The sequence below is a fragment of the Xenopus tropicalis genome, chromosome 7 (assembly GCF_000004195.4).
Source record: "Xenopus tropicalis strain Nigerian chromosome 7, UCB_Xtro_10.0, whole genome shotgun sequence".
Classification (NCBI taxonomy): Eukaryota; Metazoa; Chordata; class Amphibia; order Anura; family Pipidae; genus Xenopus; species Xenopus tropicalis.
This window is the reverse complement of record NC_030683.2, coordinates 102,552,686-102,575,678: the sequence shown is the minus strand read 5'-3', so window position 1 is coordinate 102,575,678 and position 22,993 is coordinate 102,552,686. Positions and strand designations below refer to the sequence as shown.

Here is a 22,993-nt window from a genome sequence, read left to right as displayed (position 1 = left end):
ATGCCCATTAGCGTTAATGGTATAGCTACCCAAGAATTCCTTGTGACTCCTGAGAATACATTGCAAGAGGATGTGAAAATGTTTGATCTTACTTTTTCAATTTAACAACATTTTCATCTTAAACATTATAAATTGGACCCTTAATAGAAGAAAATGGGATTGACATGTACATTCTCTGACACCACTTTTATCAGTCATTCATTCTTTGTAAACACATACATCACATTCATGATGAAATGGGTTGTTAGTAACATGCATATTATCATGCAGTTGTCAAACCACTTAATGTAAGTACCCACGGAGCAGTTCAGTTGCCCACAACAGATCCCTGCTATCGAGGGTGACTAACTGCTTTAAAATAACTTTCCATTGGCAACAATAGGAGTCCCTGGTGGAAAGCCCTTTGCACACATGAACTTTCCTGCAGGATGAAACTTACAATGACTTCGGATTACCTAATCGATGTGAAGAGCTTTCCACCGGCGACTCCTATTGTTGCCAGTGGAAAGTTATTTCAAAATGGTTAAGAGATTTATCGTGGACGACTGAACCACTCTGTGGGTTCTTACCCTTATAGATATACTAAAGATTAGAAAACCATTTACAGATAATTAACAATTCATTTACATTCTCTAAAACATTCAAAAATAACAATGCCTGTGTGGGTGGAGTCTGTATAAGAACAGAAATGCAGATATTTCGTGTGAGAGTGATAGGTGGTTAGAATGTAAGAGCTAAGACTTAAGAAAATCTGCAATATTTACTTGAATTAAGAAAACAAATAAAATGATATTTTGATGACCAAGGATGTTGCTGACAGCTGTGTAATATGTTAGTTAGCCAAATGAGAAAGGAAAAAAATAAGAAAATATGAATTGCTATAAAAATAAGCATTCCACTCGCCCCCAGAGCTATATAATTGTTGTCCTGAGGACCCAAAACATTGGGTTCCAACAGATCTGGCTCCCATGGGTGATTGAATCAAGCAAAGATGTTTGTTTTTTTTAGTGACCTGGTAAACAAATTGATCTTAATGTGCATACAGGCATGGGGTCTATTATCTGAAATGCTTGGCGCCTGAGGTTTTCTGAATAATCTTATCATCATCTTATCGATCATTATAATTAGAGGGCAGATTCATCAAAATTTGAGTTTGTGAAAAAAAAACCAAAACTTGTCCACGTGTTTTGTCTCAGAAAAAAAGTTGCCCGCTGGCGACAATCACATTGTTCCAGCCATTTCCAATGAGGCTAAAAAACTCAAATGTTTTAATAACTGGAAAAAATTAATAAATAAAATTGTTAGAGACAATTCTCATTGACTTCTATTGAACCTCATTAGCTTTTACTTGCTGAATTTTTTCTGGCGACTTTTTGCTGACTTTTTCTTTAATAAATAAAGACAATTTCTAGTTATTAAAGAAAAGCTATACCCCCCGGGCTATAAAAGGGGGTATAAAAGGGGTATAGTTTCTAAGCAGTTTCTAAACTGTCCCTATCGCTAAATCTGCTTTAACTGCGCACGCGCAAGCAAGGTCCGTGTCGGCGGTGAGACCCTCTACTCTGCTCTTTTAGCTTGGGGTTAGCGATAGGGGCAGTTGCTAAACTTAGAAACTATGCGATAAGGGAGAGGTGAGGGAGGTCAAGGCAGTGATAGTTAAGTGGGCTTTTAGCGCCCGAGGGTATAGCTCTCCTTTAAGAATATTCTCAAATATATTCTCATTCATGTTTTTTTTGCTGCCAAAAAACTCAATTTTTGATAAATTGGCCTTTTAAGTCTGCTAAAAAAAACAAACAAAAAGAAATAGGATTGTTTTATCAGCAGTATGCATTTGTTAGCTTAGATCCCATCAAGGGCAAGCAACTGTCCATATTTAGGAGCTTTCTGGACATCCCATACCTGTATTAGCAAATCATTGTCAAATTGGTGTCATTATATGATTTATGCAATCACTGAAGCTCGCCACATATTTAAAAATCAACAGTGTCTTGAATGGCACCTAATATTTGCCCATGCCAGTAGGGGAAGTATAGCAAAATCATTTGTAGCACTGACAAATGTAATTAGTTCAGTTAACCATTATCCAAAATGGAAGGTTAAATAAAGACTAACAAACACCCTTTCTTGAACCTTGTAGCCTTTGGAAGCCAAACTCAAAACTATTTGCAGACTCATTAACACAATGATCCTTTCAGTCTGTAACTTATGAAAATGTCAAGGGATCAAATGTTTTGTGCTCTGCATTTTTCCTGTTTCTCACAATTGTACTTTCACATATTTTCACAGACTTTGCTACAAAATTCTCACATATATATTCCTTATCCGATAAACATGTGACATATTCTTTAAATGTGTTTATGAGTAGCAGAGAGCCGTTACATAATCAGCATCTTATTTAACTCCTTTAATGCCCACAGCTAGAGGGAATAAAATATGCCAAATCATGTAAGATAAAAGCTTTACAGTGTTTAGGGAAATCATTTTTTTTTGAATAGCGACCCTTACTATACACATGATGTCCTGAAATGTGAACTAAGAAATATGCATTCAGAAATTAATTTAAAATTCATTCCTATAACTAAATATATATTACAGGTATAGGACCCGTTATGCAGAATGATCGGGACCTGGGGTTTTCCGGATAAGGGATCTTTCTGTAATTTGGATCTCCATACCTTAAGGGCTCTGGCACACGGGGAGATTAGTCGCCCGCAGCAAAACTCCCTGTTCGCGGGCGACTAATCTCCCCGAGTTGCCTTCCCCTGCCATCCCATCGGTGACAATGTAAGTCTTACATGTTCGCCGGTGGGATGGCAGGGGAAGGCAACTCGGGGAGACTAGTCGCCCGCGAACAGGGAGTTTTGCCGTGGGCGACTAATCTCCCCGTGTGCCAGAGCCCTAAGTCTGCTAATAAAATTATTTAAACAGTAATTAATCCCAATAGGATTGTTTTGCCCCCAATAAGGATTAATTATAGCTTAGTTGGGATCAAGTACAAGGTACTGTTTTATTATTACAGAGCAAAAGGATAAGGGGTCTTTCCGTAATTTGTATCTTCATACCTTACAGTAAGTCTACTAAGAAATCAATAAAACAAGAATTAAACCCAATAGGATTATTTTGCATCCGGTAAAGATGAATTATATCTTAGTTGGGATCAAATACAAAGCACTGTTTTATTTTTACAGAGAAAAAGGAAATCAATTTTAAAAATGTGAATAATTTGATTAAAATGCAGTCTATGGGAGATGGGCTTTCCATAATTCGGGAACTTTCTGGATAATGGGTTTCTGGATAAGGGTCTGATACCTGTATCATTGAAATCTGCCAAATACGAACATGAATTGGAGGCAAGAAATTGAGTTCTGAATCAGAATATTGGATGTGAACACTATAACATATTAGGTTTTATTTGGTGTCGACCATACATTTCATCTGTGCCCTTCTGTTTTCATAATGAAGGAATTTAACCAACAGTGCCCCATTTATATTTGATTAAATGCCATTTTTATTTAGTTTTTACTAATGGTAGATTTTTTTTAGTTCAGCAACTTTTTTTGTTCCTGCTTTTTCAATTCACATCTTTTAATAAATGCCTAGACATTTGCAGTTTTCGTGGAAATTAGTTTATTTGTTTCCAAAAACTTGAAACCACAAAAAATAAACGTTGATAAATGGTCCTCTAAAGGGTCTAAGTTTTTATGAATGTGAATCATACACTGAAACAGTGGAAAGAATTGCAATTTTATTTCTGGGCTGTTAGTGTGGGAAGTGAAAGGTCTTATTAGCCAACAGAAACACCTGGCACAATAAACAACAATCAAGCTGTTTAGCTTTTCCAAAAGGCTAATTTAACTTTAAGGAGGCTTTTTTTAATGTTTTTACAAAGCCCTAATGATGAATAAATTGTGTTTGATGACCTGAACATCAAGCAGAGAGAAAATCCACTTAAAAAGAGTGATATAAGAGAGCAGCCTAATAAACTCCAAATACGTCATCAGAGCTAGAAAGTAATCATGTAGACCAGGGTTCCCCCAACCTTTCTTACTTGTGAGCCACAGTCAAATGTAAAAAGACTTGGAGAGCAACACAAGCATCATAAAAGTTCATGGAGGTGCCAAATAAGGGCTAAGATTGGCTATTAGGCAGCCTCTATGCACACTATCAGCTTACAGGGGGCTTTATTTGGTAGTAAATCTTGTTTTTTTTTTATTATTAACAAATTTTTATTTTCATAATAAAATATTATCGAAACAGCATATAACACACATATTGGCCTTAATACAAGTTATTAGTTTCATAACTTTCAGCTTAGGCCTTGAATTTTACATTAGTTGTTCCCTGTGTCACATAAGGGACACATAAGGGACACTTAACAAAATCTTAAAAAGATAAATGAAAGAATAAAAAAAGGAAAGGAAAGAGAAAAGTAAGGCTAAGAGGGGGAAAAAGAGAAGAAAAAGGGAAAAAAAAAAGGGGAAAAGAGCAGGGAAGCAGACATTATTAAATTATAGTTAGACTGAACAGTACGTTGAGCATGATATAATTATTACTTTGTCTACCCTTCGTTGAAGTGTTTCCAAGGGGACCACTTTTTATGGTGGTTGCCCAAAGAGTTTCTATTTCTGGCGTCAAAAAATTCAAACCTTTCAGTGAGGTCTAGAAAATTTACTAACTCTGAGATAGCTGGGGGTAAGTCCGTTTTCCATCGCTGGGCAATTAGTAGTCTCGCCACTTCTAAAAAGTGTACTACCAGACGTTTTTGAGAATATTTTAAGAAGTCAAGGTCCAAATTTAAGAGAGCTGTTAAGGGAGTTTTGTGAACTGGGCATTCCAAAACTTTATTAATTAGATCGAACACTTGGGTCCAAAATGAGGCAAGTTTGGGGCATTCCCACCATATGTGAACATGTGTTCCATCTTGGCCGCATCCTCTCCAACACTCCTTAGATGCTGTTTGTGGAAAAATTTTGTGCAGTCTCGATGGGACTAGGTACCAGCGATACATCAACTTGATACTGGGTTCCAGAAGTCTAGCAGATTTAGTTGAGGCCATAATCAGTGTGAAAGCAGTATTCCAGTCTATTGGATCGATTGATAAATTGAGTTCTTTTTCCCATGCAGATATATGTGTCCCTGGTGGTTTAGAAGACTGGTCATTAATTGCCGCATAGAAATGGGATATTCGTGCGCCAGCCATTGTTAGGGAAGTAATTTTTTGCTGAGTAGCAGATAGTTGTTTGGGTTTACAGTAAGGATTTGCCTTACAGAAACTTGATAGTTGGAGGTAGATATAAAATGACTTGGAAGGTAAAGGCCATTTAGTACGAAGTATTTGAAATGTAGGTAGTTGGTTATTAATCAGGATGTTTGCCCACAAATCAATTCCAGCCTGGAGCCAAGGAGCTGGGTTGAAGTTTGGAATAATGCCTTTAAAAGCTGAGAGAGGAAATTTAGGATGAAGACCAAGGCTTAGGTGGTCAGAATGTATGGCTGAATCCCAGACCGTAATCGACGCATGAAATGTAGGGAAGGACTTGATAGATTTTAGTCTTAGTTTTGGAGGGATCCAGATAAGTTCGTCGAGGTGAAGAAGAGATAATATGGTTATATCCTTTTCTTGTCTCACCCACTGTGGCTGAGTTGTTGTTGTAAAGATACGTTGTATAAAGTTTAGGTGAGAGGCTTGGTAATATTTTTTAAAGTTAGGAAAACCTAGTCCTCCTTGAAGTTTGCCTTTTGAGAGAGATGCCAATGGGATTCTAGGCTTCTTGGCTTTCCAGATGTATTTTGAGATTGATTTTTGTAGTGTAATGAAATATTTGTTGGGAATCCTAATCGGGATTGTCCGGAATAGGTACAAAATTTTCGGTAAAATCATGGTCTTAATAGCGGAAAGTCTACCCATCCATGAAATTTCTTTGTAAGACCAGGATTGAAAATATTGCTCAATTTTCCCTAACATTGCTTTGAAGTTAGCATTGTATAGACTAGTTACTGAAAATCCCACCTTTATGCCTAGGTACGAAATAACAGACTGCTGCCACATAAACTTATAGGATGCTTTTAATTCTCTCACTTGGTTTTTGGGAATCCAGATTGGAAGGGCCTCAGTTTTGGTTGTATTAATTTTGTAATAGGAAATCTCTGAGAATTCTGAAAGTAGTTGAAACAGTGTTTGAAGTGAACAAGTTGGGTTGGAGAGAGTTAGGATAATGTCATCTGCAAATAAGGATAATTTGTATGAGTTTTTACCTATCAGGAACCCCGAGATTTGGGACTGTTGGCGTATGGCTTCTGCTAAGGGTTCCATAAGTAGTACAAAGATTAAGGGAGAAAGGGGGCACCCCTGTCGGGTACCATTCGTAAGTGAAAATCTAGGAGAAATTTGACCATTGGTTTGTATTGCGGCAGAGGGAAATTTATATAATGTGAGGATATGATCTAAGAACGTACCTGAGAAACCGAACTTTTCCAAGACCTTTTGTAGATATAGCCATGAGACCCTATCAAAGGCTTTTTCCGCATCTAAAGCTACCAGAAGGCAAGGAGATATTGTTTGATTAGCTTGGATGGCAATATTGATTACTTTTCTAGTATTGTCTGGTGCCTGTCTGGTTGGTACAAATCCGACCTGATCATCAGAAATCAGAGATTTTAAAATGGGGTTTAGTCGGTTTGCCAGTATTTTAGCGTAAATCTTTATGTCCGAATTAAGCAGGGATATAGGGCGATAATTTTCCACTCGGGTAGGGTCTTTATTAGGCTTCGGGATTGTTGTTATAGTAGCTTGGAAAAGTTCTTTTCTGGGTGACTGAGAAGTGGGGAGAAAATTAAATAATTCAGTTAACTTAGGAGATAGGGAAGCTGAAAGATTCTTGTAAAAATTATTTGAAAACCCGTCTGGGCCTGGGGCTTTATTATTTTTGAGTGCTTTAATTGTAGAGGTCACTTCTGCTTGTGTTATAGGGGCATTAAAATATTCTAGTTGATTTTCTGGTAGTGAGGGCAAGGATATTTTAGTGAGAAAGTTTGTGATGTTAATTGAATCTGGTTGGGGAATTGTGGGATCATCTTTTAGGTTATATAGCTTGGTATAATAATTCGCAAACTCTTGTGCTATATGCTTTGGATTGGAAAGCATTTGCCCATCAAATGTTTTGATCGACAATATTCTGTTATTTACCCTTGCGTCCCTAAGTTTAGAGGCCAGCAGTACTATTTTTGTTATCCTCAACATAATAACGTTACTTAGTCAACATGATTTGAAATGTCACTCTTTCCATATTTACCACATTAATTTCTGCATTTAAGGAAGCCACTTTTTGGGCCAATGCCTCAGTCGGGTGGATTTTGTGTTGCCTTGAAGCTTCGGCTAGCTGAACTATTAAATCTTTTGCTTTGGCTTTCTTTTTCTTAGTCTCGCTTGCAGCCATAGCAATTAGATGGCCCCTTATATATGCTTTATACGTACACCAAAGTAAATCTTTGGATATATCTGGGGTAGAATTTAATGCAAAAAATTCTGTAGTTAGTTTTGTAATTTTTTCTGCATGTTGTTTATTAAGTAGTAGGGTATTATTCAATCTCCAGGTAGTAGACGGGCTGGGAATCTGAAGGAAATCTAAAAAACACCCGACTGGGGCATGGTCCGACCAAGTGGCAATTCCTATGTAAGGCTTAACCGATTGAAATAAAGTGGATTTATCTGCAAGAACTAAGTCAATCCTAGAATAAGACATATGCACATGCGATAAAAAAGTATAATCACGTTCAGTAGGGTGACCCGCTCTCCAAACATCATATAACTCATATTGTTTTATGGTGTTAAAAAAGGACTTGGACAAAGAAGTAGCTGACCTTAAAGTGTTGCCCTTCGGTATGGGGGATTTGTCTATAAGAGGATCTGGTGCGAGATTGAAGTCTCCCATGATTAATAATTTGGTCCCAGTTTCTTGCCTGGCTTTCTTAAGTACTGTATTTATGAACGACATTTGGTGGGAGTTTGGGGCGTAAAGGTTTACTAATATATATATATATGGGAGAAAACTTCTAATTTGATAATTAAAAATCTACCTTTACTGTCTGCCTGGGAGTCTAAAATTTTAATAGGTATAGAGTTCCGAAAGAGAACTGCCACTCCATTTTTTTTAACAGGAGCATTAGCATATATGGTCTGGCTGAAATGGTTTGAAAGTAATTTGGGGTGGTTTTTACCCGTTAGGTGGGTTTCTTGCACACATAATATATCTATTTTAGCATCATGTGCCCAGTTTAATAATAGTTTCCTTTTTTGTGGACTATTCAGTCCCTTAACGTTAAGTGAAGAGACATGTAGTTGCATTTTGTCTCAGTTACTTTGTGGAAGGGAGGGAAGAAAAGAAAAAAAAAAAAAAAAAAAAAAAGGAAGAAGGAAAGAAAGAGAAGAAAAGGGCAAAAGAAAAGAGAGAAAGGAAAAGACCTATCGACAGCTCCAAGGGCTTGTCAGGTCTCAGGGGACAGTCAAGAGGCTATCAGCCAAACTGTACCAACTGGCTGCACTATTCAGCCAGCTATGGGGGGGTTGCCAGGTAACTCAAAGTGCTTAGGGATAAAACAAACGTACACAACTGGAAAAAAAAATTGTTAAGTAGGGTCTACCCCTTGTCGGGAACCCTCATATAGTTTGTAAATCTAACCTGCTAATTATTCTAGCTCATTTGGTTTGTAAACAGAGGTAAATACAAGTATAGCTCAACAATATATAAGAAAAAAATTTCAACAATAGGTACTGTATTGTGCATAGACTTGTCAATGCTAATAAAATGGTTTGTAAATATTAATAACAATTACAATACTTCAAGTAAATATTTAAAGACAGATAGGATCTGAGCGTAAGGATAGCTTATCCTTCCTTGGAGAGACTGTAGACCAATCTAAGGACCTTTTTTTGGAAGGCTTGGGTAAAGAAATGTCCATATCTTCAATCGGACAGTTCCAGTCTTGCATGGCTTTTGTTGCTTCTTCTGGTTTTTGAAAGACCTTATATATCCCGTTTCTATATACAATCAGGCGAACTGGGAAGCCCCAGTGATAGGAGATACCTTGCTTACGAAGTGCCGCTGTTATAGGGGCAAATTCCCTGCGTTGTGCTAGGGTAAAGGCAGACAAATCAGCAAAAAATCTTAGAGATGCATATTGTTGTGGGACATTTACACTTGCCCGGACTGCTTGTAGGAGTAGTTCTTTTGTAGTAAAGAAATGTATCCTAACAATTGTGTCTCTGGGTACCTCTGCCGGTGCATATTTAGACTTTGGGAGTCTGTGAATTCTGTCAATATTTGCTTCCATCTCTGTGAGCTGGGGTAGCAATGCTTGTATAAGAGTAGACATATAAGGCCGTAATTGATCCTGTGCTATCTCCTCTGGGATGCCCCGGATTCTTAGATTATTTCTACGGGTGCGATCCTCCAGGTCTGCTACCTTAGCCTTAAGAGAGAATATGTATTCAGCTTGTGTAGAAACTGTGGCTGCTAACTGGGAATGGGCCTTAATAGTATCTTCCGCCTTATTTTCCACTGACTGTACCCGCTTTGTAACTTCTGAGATTTCAAGAGAAAGTTTTTGTAATGCCCCCATTATATCTGACTGTATAGAGTCTTTAAACTCCAATAATAGGAGCCGCATGGTTTTTTCCGTAAGTGGCGTTACTGAGGACTCACCTACAGTGGGGTATTCTTGTTCCGAGTCAGAAAGTGGTTGCGGTGCGGGAGTCAGTTCGGGAAGTGGCGCGGCCGTATCTGCTTTTGTCTGGGCGCCGCCATCTTGTTGTTTTGCGGAGAGCTTTCCTTTTACCAGAAAAGACTGGAGTTCCGTTTGAGTAGGTTTCTTAACAAGTTTCGGTGACATTCCGGAGGTAAGTCCAGGAGCTGAGAGGAGAATTGTAATGGTTTGCAGGCTTTAGTATAGCTTTTTTTGGGGTCCCGACACGGAGCTCCTTTACTGCGCGTCTGTCCTGCTCAAGATCATGGCCACGCCCCAGTAAATCTTGTTTTTATTCAACCAAAACTTGTCAACCATGTCAGGAATTCAAAAATAACTACCTGGTTTGGGGGCACTGAGAGCAACACCCAAGGGGTTGGTGAGCAACATGTTGCCCCTGAGCCACTGGTTGGGGATCACTGATGTAGACTTTCTGAATTGAACTGCAGGTTGTATCTTCCTTTTTACTTATTAAAGAAATGTAAATATTGTGAAGAATGAATATACATATCTTGATGTTGCTAAGGTCTCGATAATGAATTTTATCTTTTAGGTGTCAGAAATATCAAGTGACTTAAGGATATGTCTTTTAAAATAAAATATTGTAGATTGTTAGCAAAAAGAAACAAAAGAAAAGAATTTATGCCAATCAATAAGAAAGTAAGGTAAGAAGTTGACAGTGTGGCGCACAGAGTTTTTTCCACAGGTTGGTGCGGTTCTCTTCTAACCAGAGAAAAACCTTATCGATCTATTTCACTGGGGGTGCCTAACATGTTGTCACCCACCTTGCTGTAAACTGGGCAAAATATTCTACTCTTCCTGTGCCTTCACCTCAATCCTCAGTTTTTATGCCAAAGCCTGGCAGTGGAGACACAGAATGCATTATCCTGACTAAGATGACTAGCTATAGAAATAGGATAGAGCAGAAAAAACCACTAACTGCACTATTTGGGTGGAATGCTGCCCTGACAGCCTTCAAGAAAAAGATGCTTTGGTAAGAAAATATCCCTTTCTACTTCTTTGACTTACATGTCCATGTAGGATGACTGAGAAAGTCCCAAAGCTGTACATAAGGAGGGTGGTCAAAATATAACTAAGATTAGATCCAAAGAAAAAGATTATGGCAGGAATGAGCTTGCCCCCATATGTCTTAAAAGGTACTAAGTCTGCCCAGGAGAAGTAAAGCATAGCAACCAATAAGATGGTTGTTTTTAAACAGGTGACCCTGTAAATTCTCCCTTCTGGTTGTTTGCTTTGGGTTACTGCTCCTAGGCAAACTTAGTGCCTTTTATTACATAACCCCTAAGTGCAGAAGCATCTAGTTTGTAAAAATCTTAAAAGCTTGTGTAATGAATTCCATGTGTCTACCTTGCAAATAAAGTCCATAGACACTTGGTTATACAAGGCCCATGAGATAGTTTTCCTAGTGAAACTGGCCTTCAAATTAGGCAGAACTTTTCCTAGTGAAGTACAAGCTGGGGAAATAGTTCCAACTATCCATCTGGGCAAGGTGGCTCTAGAAGCTGGAAGTCCTGATAAACAATTTAGTTAAAATTCCTAATATCTAATGTTCTGTAAAAAGTTATCAAAGTTAAAATAGAGGTTGTAAAAAACAAATATTTGGTTTAAAATGGCACTACAAATTCCTATACCAGTTTTGTAGAATGTTTTGTAGATCTAAACAATAATACAGTTTCAGCTGTACATTTGTGGAAATCTTTATCATTGTTAAACTCTGTTTAAATTATCTTTCATTTCATCTCTGATGCTTTTTTAGGTAGAGATTTCAAAATAAAAGTTAATTTAGCATCATTGGTCCACTGACAAATTCTACAGAGAGTAAATCACATTCATTTTCTATGTTTCCTGATGAATATTTGTTGATGTAAGTGGAAATGTGAACTATATGTTAACATTTATTGAAGACCAGATTATATTTCTACTACATTTCCCCAATCTATGAATAGTTTTCAGATAATAACAGTGATTAAATGAGTTTCTGTACAGTACTGTGTTCTCTTTTTGGACTTCACACAATACAAAACAAAATTGGAAAAAAAGGTAAGCACAAATGCAAACAATGTCTAATTATAACAGCAGACTGTGTGACTATTTTATATGTTTATCTGTCTCTAAATGCATGTGATCAGCAACAACTGGAAAGGCTTAAGAAGATGCATTTATTACTGTAGAGAAGAGAATGATGGATCACATAGTAGTCATGTGTATAGATGTTCATAAAATTTCTCATGTGGACTCACTCCTGACGTGAGAACTGAATAGAAAAACTGCAGGGCAATTAACCACATAGTTAGCTTTTGGGATACCAAAAAAAATTATGAAATTAATGAACATCTTTAAATCTCAATCATTTGTAGAAATTTCACTCCTACAAGAACTTCAAAGAGATTCCCAGAAATGATGAGAATCACATTTTACATACTTTACTTCTTTTGAAAAAATATGTTTTTACAATGTAGATGTACTGTTGTACGCAACAAGTGCAAACTAATGGAATGAATTCTGTTAAACAACTACACCCAAAGCGACACCTGGTCCCAAATCCATATGGTAGGACTGTTATTTTCTGGTTATAGTTTGTGCCATAAACCCTATTACTCATTAAGTGATATGAGACAATTCTTGTCTTGTGGTCATAGGTTTCTTTTAACAATTGTTACAACTCACCTGGACTCAAGCTGGCTAAATATACAGATATTTGTTCTGATAGGTTAGTCACTTTTGGCCCTACTAGATGACCATTATATCATGTATTACCCCCACCCTGTGGAAAGCAATGTATTGCTTTGTATCTATGTAATAACAAAAATATCAAGTGTGCCTAAAAGATAAATGACACAATGGCTTGACTGACATAGGGGTAAAGAGTCAGGTAACCAAAACACCGGGATACGTGGGCACATTTGCACTTAGGTAGTATCAAATGGCAACCAATCAAAATGTTAGCTTCCACTGTTCTATCTTAAGCTGGCTGGCAAAAACTAACCAGTGAGTTTGCACCAGTGTGCAGTGCAAGTAATAAAACTTCAGTGCAAGATATTTTTGCACCAAAAGATGCCTTTTTAGCAAGTCAGGAAATGCAGGGCTACAGAAATAGCTCTTAGTATAAAGTTGATCCAAGGATTGCTATCTTGGAGTCAGGAAGGAATTTTTCCCCCTTTGAGGCAAATTGGAAAAGGACACAAAGGGGCTTTTTTTGCCTTCTCATAGATTAACTAGCATTTTGACATAAAAGGTTGAACTTTATGGACAAGTAACATTTTATAGTAGCATTACTGGCAAAGGCTGTTAAACTCCAGACATTAGAGATCATTCATAACTTGGGTCATACTACTGCTAAACCCGCTGTAAATGAGGATATTCAGGAATGTACACTGCAACTGGCTTTGTTCATAGTGCAAAACATATATTTGCTACTAAGGGCAAGTTCTTATACAATACGACAGGACATATAATAATAAAATGCATAAAGTCACTCATGGCTGCAATAAAAACAGTACAGTTTTATATTACCTGAGATAAGCCTTGTCGCTGCCTTTTATCCATAAATTTCACCAGGATTTCCACTTCTTCTGGTTTTTTGCCAGCTAATGTGCAGAGTTCCTGAGCAGCTACAAGAAGGTTTCGATACTTGACATGAAGCACGCCGTATCTTGCTTTGACTGTTTCATCAATTGCATTAGTGCTGAACGATTTTCGTAGATAATTGAGAGCCTCATCATATTTCTCTGAATAAATATAAGAAATTATCTTAACACATTTGTATCATACTTATTAAGATTGGAAAATGTCCACTAATTTCAAGTGATCTTGAATTCCATAGTCTCCATCTATCCCATGCACCCTCTCCTTGCCACAAATGCCTAAGCAAGTGATCTTATATTCCATAGTCTCCAAATATCCCATGAGACCCTCTCCTTGCCACTAATGCACAAAGATACCAGCGATTTCTTAATCCAACCTCTTCTAAAGACTAGTTTTCATACCCCACATGGTGCATCATGTTTTGACCCCTGCTCCTGGCTTTTTACTATGGTTAAATATGTATTTCTTGAAATTCTTAAGGACCTCTTACATTTTCTAGTCATAGGGAAAGGAGGTCTGTGGGTCTATGGCACACCTCCAGTTTACCCTTCATGGATACAGTGCTGCTGAATACAGACAGAGCTGTATTCATGGAGTGACCACAGGTCCTGCTGAATACAGACAGAGCTGTATTCATGGAGTGACCACAGGTCCTTGGTCTCGATTGTGAAGAAAATGCCCACCTAAAACCATTTTTTTAAATAGTTTACTATGTAACATATTTATAAAAATAAAGATTCATACCTTTTGCAATAAGAATGTCTGTATACAATATGTGAAAATGTGCTGTCTTGTTGTCAGTTTTAATAAGAGCTTCTGCAAGCACCTCCAGTTCACTGAAAGTTGGATCACTTTGAAGATTATTATTGGCAGTTAGAATTTCTGCCAGCAATGTCCTGCAGTGGTTATACAGCCATTCAGTGATTACGACTTGTGCTTCTGGCATTAAAGAATGGATCTCCTGGATAGTATAACTTGCATCTGCTTTGATTGCCAAACATATGTCATGCACTGCTTCCTTTGTGATATTAGAGAACAACAACAAAAACAGAAAAAAAATTAGCGTGCCATAGGGACGTTATGTTCTGGTCATTAATATCCTACATTTAATTAACCTCTGGCTGAACAGACCATAGCAAAAATAGCAGTTAATGAGCTATTGTTAATTCTGGTAAGTAAAGCTTCACGGTAATTTGTCAACTTGTTTCCTAGTAGTAAATGGCTCAAATATCTTCCTGGATTCTTTAATGAAACACTTTGGCATTGTACCATTCATTCAAGTACTGATTTGCCTTATAAAGAATAGGTCATTTGATAGGTAATGGATGCTTTTGCATTCTTTGGTGTCAAGGACACAATTACAGCATAATTCAGTTTATTCTAGGTTTATTCCCTTTACAACTGTTTTGTGTTTAGGTCTTTACTTAAAGTAACCAGACTGGTACTGGTAACTATACAAATGGAAATGTGCTATGTCTCTGTATTTATAAACAAAACCCATTCCAATGTGTGTCATGAAAATATTAACCATTTGGAGGAACACTTCGCACAAAAACATGTAGTAACATAGTAACTATGTTACTATACGCTTTTTTCTTTCAACCTGTTTTTGGTCAGTGTTCAACCTCTATTCTACCAAGCCAAGAAAGATTTACCACAGTACATTTGGGAGGCTTTACTGGAGAGGAACTCATCCAAGGGCACCGACGTGACTCCCATGATACCAAAGGGAAGCAGCCCACATCAAGCAGTGGGTGATTTTATTGTTGTTACAAGTAGCAGTAATCAGTATACATATATATGTGCCAATGCCCACGGTGGCAAGATTTTGTCTTGAGATAGAATAGACTACTCACAAACCTTTCTCATATTGACCAGAGCTGCCAATCAGGCACTCCATGTGAAGTTTAGAATTCAATCTTATCACCAAAGTTTAATTAGTTTTGTGCTGCTATGTGCCATATAGTGATTTGCAGGTTCACCCTTAGTCCAGGCAGGTTAGGGTTGAAATTTGGCCAACGATTGTGGGATCAGGTTGGGTGTGGATCAGATTGGTGAAGTATACTCTTCCTCTGCTCCCTAAATTTCTTGGAACCTAAGGCACGTGGAGAAGTAGTGCACAGAGCAGAGAGATGTAGGTATGGGTTGGGTGTGGGTCCTACAATGGCAACATTTTAGAGCCGTGACCATCAACCAGTGACTTGTGAGCAACACGATGCTCTCCAAACCCTTGGCTATTGCTCCCAGTGGACTTAAATCAGGCATAAAAACCAGATGTACTGCCAAACAGAGCCTTCTGTAGGCTGCCAGTTCAAATAGGGGCTACCAAATAGCCAAAAACAGTCCTTATTTGGCACTCCCAGGAACATGTTTTGTGCTTGTGTTGCACCCCAAGTCTTTTTACATTTTAATGTGGCTCACGGGTAAAAAAGGTTGCGGATCCCTGTTTTAGAGGTTAGAATCAGGTGCAGGTTGAGTTTTTCCTGACCCGCACATCACTATTGCCTTACATGGGGACACAACATTGGTACTGAACAGTGATAAATGCATTGTGACTTAGAATTGGAGATTTCAGTGCAAGTAGGTTTGAATATCAAATGTTGCCAACAGCATTTGATGTCGATTGCATTTCACCTAGATCTGGCCCTAAATAACCTGTTCGCTAATTTCAGCAAGAATAACATGCACAGTAAAAAGTTCTATCCACCTTGAAAGCTCTGCCCTCACTTGAGGTCAAAGCCTTTTTGTATTTTCATCATTAAGCCTTAATATAATCTCACTGTGCAGCGACAGGGCATTGGCATTTATTCAGCTGATGCCTTTGCAAATCACTAAAAAACATGTAAAGCATGTATATTTATTTGGGACCAGCCAAGCAGAGAAAATATATATTCAAAATGTTGTTTTTTAAGAGATGCAAATGTAATTAGACAAAAGAATTTTCTTCTGTTCCATAATAAATGGAATATAATAAATCTCAAAATGTGTTATTTCTAAACAACTTCAAGCATTCTGAGGCATAAAATGCATTTATTTCTGGCAGTTAGCTTATTTCTATGTACCCATAAAATGACAATCATTAGGCTATCATTAAACTGGCGCTAGCAACTTTTGTCCTGGATGTTGTACCTTAATGAATACTTATTACTGAAGATGTTCTAGAATAAACATCTCTAATTGTGTTTTCTTTCTCAGCAAGTCGTTCTGATGAAAATATCCTAGACTAAATATCTCTAATTGTGTTTTTCTTCCTCTGAAAGAGGTTTATTTGTTTTTGTGCCTCAATTTTAAAGGGCTTTAATTCAAATTACCACTTACAGAGAAGACAGTTTGGTTTGTTTTTGTTCTTAAAGGGGTAGTTCACCTTTAACTGGTCTTTTAGTATGTTGTAGACATTGCTAAGACAATTTGAAATTGGTGATTTATTATTTTTTTATTTTTTGTTTAGCAGCTCTCCAGTTTGGTAGTTCAGCAGCTACCTGGCTGCTAGGGTTTTATTTACCCTAGCAACTTGGCAGTGGTTTGAATGAAAGACAGAAATATGAATAGTAAAGGGCCTGAATAGGAAGATAAGCAACCATAACAAAGAAGAAGTAGCAATAACAAACAATTGTAGCCTCACAGAGCAATAGATTTTGTCTGAAGGGGTCAGTGACCTCCATTTGAAAACTAGAAAGTTTTAGAAGATGGCAAATAATTCAGAAACTCATTCAACTCATTGGCAACTCATTCAGAAAAATAAATATTGAAAAACCAATGAGATACAGGGACATGCATTTAAATGACTATGGGATAAAATTGCACACATTTGGGGGCAAACTTATTTAAATTTTAGAAAATTTGGCGAAAAAACTCACTCGCAACTTTCATTGTTTTCAAACTAGAATTTTAAAGACTTATCAGTTGAAAATAATGAATATTCAAATGAAAAAATGAAGCAGCTAAAACCTGACAAGCTTATATATTAGTCAAGAGCAAGGTGTATTTTTAACATGATATGATAATCAGACAATACTATTTTCATTGCAATAATGTTTTTGTCCACCAATGGACACAATAGAGTTTTTCAGATTCTAGATATGCTAACACCTGAGAAAAAACTCAATTGAATTGCTTCACACCTGAATTTAGAGAAAAATAACAAATTAAATATTAATGAATGCGTCTTGGTGTGTATTATGATGAATTCAGTGGATTTTTATTTATGACTCCAAGGTTAGCAAGAACCAGTGTAATTTCAGCCACAGGGGACTGAAGTCACAGAATGCATTTTGTAATAATTCCCCATTGAAGGTTACATATAGAGCAGGCATTATTACTGTTTATGGTCCACAGTGCACATCACATGGCACACTATTAGTGATGAGCGAATCTGTCCCGTTTCGTTTCATAAAATTTGCGAAACGGCAAGAAAATTCATGAAACAGCAAAAAATTTACGAAACTAATTTGTCACTTGATTTTTCGTTGCCCGCATCTATTTTTTTGTTGCCGCACTTTGTTTGGCGCGACCGAGCCCAATTTAGATGCGACCACGCCCAATTTTAACTCAACCGCGCCCTTATTTTAACGGGACCGCACCCAATTTGAGGCACAACAAAAAAAGTTTCGCAAAACAATTCGCCAATGGCGAAATGCGGAAATTCGCTGCGAATCCATGCTTGGGGAAAAAAATCGCTCATCACTACACACTATTCATTTCACTGGTAAAAGGGGTGTGGCTGCTTGTGCCAAATGCTTTAATCATGACTGATCCATCTGAAAAAGTGCTCTCATATAACTTTGACTAATATGTCCTCTCCTTATAGTGTTGCTATGGGGAGGCCTAAAGAATTAAGCAGAAAATTCATATACTTACATACCCCTAGCGGTAACTAAATAGTGGTGTATAGAATATTGTGGATTATACTCTAATTGGATAAAACCACATGCTCATTACATGAAGGGGTTTAAATTCTTCCTACAATAAATCCATTTTCCTCAGACCAGAGTTTAAACAGAGCAAAATGTCTCCCATAATTAAATATATGTAATCTTTGTCTTCTGTTTTATGAGAAATGGCTTTTAAACAACATATATTAGCCCTGCACAGAAGAAATATCAAAACTGCCATTAGAAGAGTGAGCTGCCAGAGAGAAAAGGATAAAGCAGATGGAATGTACAAACAAGATGAAGAATCGCTAGTACACTCCATTAGGAGTCCTTGTTCCAATAAGAAGCCAAAAACACTTACGTATAAGGGCTTAGTAATTTTCCTTTGCTTTTATCCTACTTATGTTAAGTTGTCTGAGCATATAAATGGGTTTCTCTATCAACTATTTAAGCATTAAATAAAAGCATTTTCCCTTACTGAGTCTGTTGAGAGTGAGCGTGGATGGCTTTGTGATATATATGGACAAAACTAATTACAGGGACAACACTCATTTTCAAGCCACTGATGTCCCTTTTAAAGTTAACAGATCTAAAAGCCTATATTCTGCATGCTTTTCAATTATGAAAATGTTTGTTTTCCAAAAGGATTTGGGCAGCAACTCTAAATGGAACTACTGTATTAAAAATAACAGTATACAACATTATAATTACAAACTTTTCAGCCCACCTTGAAAATATCTGACTGGTAAAAATTAATTGAAAAGGCCACATTGATCCTATTCTGAATCTGAAGTTCTGGATGTGGCCCTGTGTGCTCGGAATTGTGGCAGAAGGGTTATAGGGGAATGACTTAACTGTAGTTAATTGTTTAGGGTGATTAAACATTGGTTTAGAGCAACCAATGGGGAACATTTATTACCACTACCTAGCCATAAGATGTTGCTATGGTTCAGGGGTTACTGGTGGTGGTTGTATGTATGTCTATGAAACTGGGAAGGTTTTTGGGATTTTTGTGGATGATAAGCTGTGTAACTCCAGACAGTGCCATTCAATGCTAAAGCAAATAAAGTCTTTCATAAAAAGGGCATTAACTTAAGTGATATGGCCTCTTTATAGTAGGGATTCTAGATTTGCTTTGGGATTCGCTGAATCCAGGCCCTTTTCAGCAGGGTTTGGCTGGAGCCAAACTTTTAAAATTATGTGAATTTCGTTTACACAAACAGGGAGATCATTTTTTTTGCCATGCATGTACTACGTAGCTATTTTTAACCATTTATTGTGCTATTATTCAAAAATAATGAATTTGGTGAATCCCTACAGCTCCAGTCCTTAAGAATATTAATAAGCTGGAGACATGCAGCTAGATTTGTAACAGGGATAAAAGAATTAAACTATAAGGACAGTCTGTCAAGGGTGGGTTTTTCGTTAGGAGAGATAATTATTCTTTATAAGTACATTAAAGGACATTATAGACAGATAAAAGGGGTCTTTTCTCCCTTAGAAAAGATCAAAGAACAAGAGCCTACCCCCTTTTACATATGAATATATATATATACAGTCTTTTTTTAACCCAAATTAACTATGTGACTATGATTTTCCTACATATTGTTACGCATGGTAGCAAAATATAATTCCCCTATCTCTTGAGGCAGGCATGTTCTTCTAATTTCCTTTTATCCCCTGCATTATCATCTTTTTCTTTTCCTTACCACTTCCCTTCTCTTCATTTAATAGTGCTTGTGCTAAGCATACTTTTTGCCTATTGTTTAAGCAGATTTTTGGTGACTAAAACAACAGGCAAAAAGTATGCTTGGCACAAGCACTAGACTAACATTGTAAAGGGGTACAGATACCCTTATAGGCATTTTTCAATTACCTATATTTAAAAAAAAAAATCCGGTTCTCTCCAAGACCTGTGGTATTAAATGTATATAGTTGTAGAACGATGCCATTAGTTTTCTACACTAAGATGGTAACACGGAGTGAGCACAATGGAGGGACTCTGACAATGATTTATGCCTTCACTGGTTGACTGCCGAAGCTGGTGCCCATTTTTCTGCATCAAAAGTTTGTGTGAGAAAGTCTCATTAAGTGGGGGTTCCCGCTGAACATACCTGTTTGCTTTGAGAACAGGATTGTTTTTAATTCCCATAGATCACAGCCCCATATCCCATTTACAACCACAGCAGAGTGAAGGAAATTTGGGTGTCTGCCACAGCGTCCGCCCAATAACTAAGATTAAGGTGAGAATTTAATGATGTTGTATTATGTAAAATGGTGCAAAGTTTGCTACTGGTTTAGTAACCCATACTAACCAGTAATCAGTAGTGTAGTCCTAAACAAAGGGAATTGCAGTTTAATAGGAGAGCTGGGCCTTGCAGGGAGGTTGGCATGTACAAAAGAGACCCTAAAATGTTATAATTCAAGGCCTTTCAAGCTGTTTGCAATCATTCAGTAGTTTGGTAAGGGGTCCAAGGCCAGAGTGGCAAATTTTATTACTTTACCCCACTGTTATTTGAAAATACATTTATATTTAAAAAATACCTTTTGCTGGTTAAGAGTCATGTGAATGAATCCTTTTCCACTGAGGGCCTCTGCATTGTAAGGCTCATCCTTAAGAACAGAATTGAAATCGAAAATAGCTGTTTTTTTCTGCCCCAGCTGCCCGTAGCATCTGGCTCTGGCAAGCAGTGAATCTTTGGCATGGCCTCCTAACAGAAAAAAACAAACAAAAAATGGGATCGCTGATTGTTTTGCTTAATGTTAATGAAGCTCGTATAAATAAAATGTGCTTTTAAGGAAATGTCATACAGACCCAGTAACAGTCTATGATGCTTTCTAGGCCACCTGCATTAAATGGGGAGATACCGTGCGGCTTAGCTGTCAAGATAATTATTTGTGAGTCCTAGAGACTATTTTATCACAGTTTTATCAAATGCTTACGCCATTAGGGGAACACAAAGACTGCAACTTACGGTGACAAATTATTTCTTGGAATTACATACATCATTGTTATTTATGCTAAAAATGAACAGCACTTTACATAGCTTGGTATCCAGATGTGCCTTTGAGTCTCTTTTAAAGGGATAGTGTCCAATAAAAGCAAATAGTGTGGCTGCTGTTGCTGTTTTTTTTTATTAATAAAAGCATTGTACAATGTCAAACATATGAAAGATGCTTTAGTTGCTTGAGCAATGATTATTATTTCCTGGGCTATTATTGGTGCACAGTTCCCTATTAAAAAACATTCTACATTTGTACCATAAAAGATATTACCAGTAAATAAATGCACAATTAAATAATAAAGCACAATCAACAATTCTACATAGAGATGAATAAGCAGTTTAATAATATTGGCAAATCAGGTAGGGGGAACTCAAAAAATCTTTCATCTCCCATTTAATTCTAAAGGTACACAAGTAGGCAGTGATACCCTTGGAATAACGTAACATTTCTGGCACACTGAAGAGCATACAGTGTTTTGTAAGATGATTTTTGGCTACTGAAACAGCTGATATAAAATTGGCCCATTTTGTTTTTATCATTTTGGCAAAACCTGAAATTCCCTGTTGCCAAATCTTGAGTGTGTCATCTGTCTGGAAGTCCTAGCTACACTATATTGCCAAAAGTATTCAGACACGTTTTGGGCCAAAATTATCCAGCAATGCATAATGATATGACTTTGACTGGAACACTTAAGGGCAGATTTATCAAATTGTTAATTTCCTCACAGCATTAAAATTTTACCATTCTCTATTAGCTCTTATGGTATTTATCAATGGGTAAAAGATAAAGGAGAAGGAAAGGTAAACCCACTGGGGGTCCCAAAATGTTAGGCACCCCCCCAGTGATTGTAATCGCTTGCCTTATACACCAGGTTGGTGTTCCTATTAGGAGGAAACTGCACCAGTTGGGGGTAGCTAAGAGTGAGCGATCCTCTTCCAACTGTCTTCCAAATCAGGGGGCCGGAGCATGCTCAGTAGTGTGAAAATGTCGACTTTCTTGTTAAAGTTTGGCTTTTCACTCTACTGAGCTAAGTTTGAATAATGCTTGTTCTCCCTTCTCCTTTAAGAGTTCACCATTTGATTAATACACCTCTTAAAAAGTAAAATATGCAATCTTGACATCATCCCTTAAAATTGTGAGATGAAAGCATGGAGTACAAAAGATGACAGCATAAATTACAAAGCGCAACAATACTCAGGGTTAAACTGGGGTGTCAGGGCCCTCCACCCCAGTTGTGATGTCAAACACCTTTCCCCCACCATGTACCTCATGCAGCCTTGCGTCCAAGGTAGGGGGAAGATGCGCAGAGCCCATAGTTGGTCGGAGCAGACTGGATCAGTGGGGGCCATGGGGTCCACAGGGTTTTTCTCAGTGCCCCACTGGGCCAGTCTGACCCTGGCAAAACCCTGGATCCAAGTGCTTTTTTGTATAAGGGGTGAGATGTTGTGCCCCTTAGTGCTCAAGCACTCGGGTCAAAGGTCTTCTTAAATAACCACCTATATCATGTAATCGCCTTGCCCAAATAAAACCATTAACCAGAAACAAGTAGATGTAATATCTGTATAATCAGGGAACACCGAACTGTGTTGGGTTACAGATAGATGGGAATCTGCATTTCTGTATCTGATATTAATCATTCACAGTCATCATCACCCTGAGTCTGTAAAGTCAGATTGATTAACACAGCAGTGAAGATGCCTGATGCATCTTTTTAGGGACATGCAAAGTTTATGTTGCAAAAATAAGTAATTTATACAGAAATAGTAAAG

General features: G+C 37.5%; 1 protein-coding gene across 2 annotated transcripts in view; it reads right to left on the bottom strand.

Moving 5' to 3' along the window:
* Positions 1 to 22,993, bottom strand: part of ttc34 (tetratricopeptide repeat domain 34) — a 58,498-nt gene that overhangs the window by 18,827 nt on the left and 16,678 nt on the right. For both annotated transcript variants that reach the window (XM_002938491.5, XM_031905971.1), the window contains exons 5-7: positions 20,763 to 20,929; positions 14,092 to 14,365; positions 13,276 to 13,490 (exon numbers count right to left, since the gene is read on the bottom strand). In XM_002938491.5, coding sequence (XP_002938537.1) covers positions 13,276 to 13,490; positions 14,092 to 14,365; positions 20,763 to 20,929 — 656 coding nt within the window. The remainder of the gene's footprint in view (positions 1 to 13,275; positions 13,491 to 14,091; positions 14,366 to 20,762; positions 20,930 to 22,993) is intronic.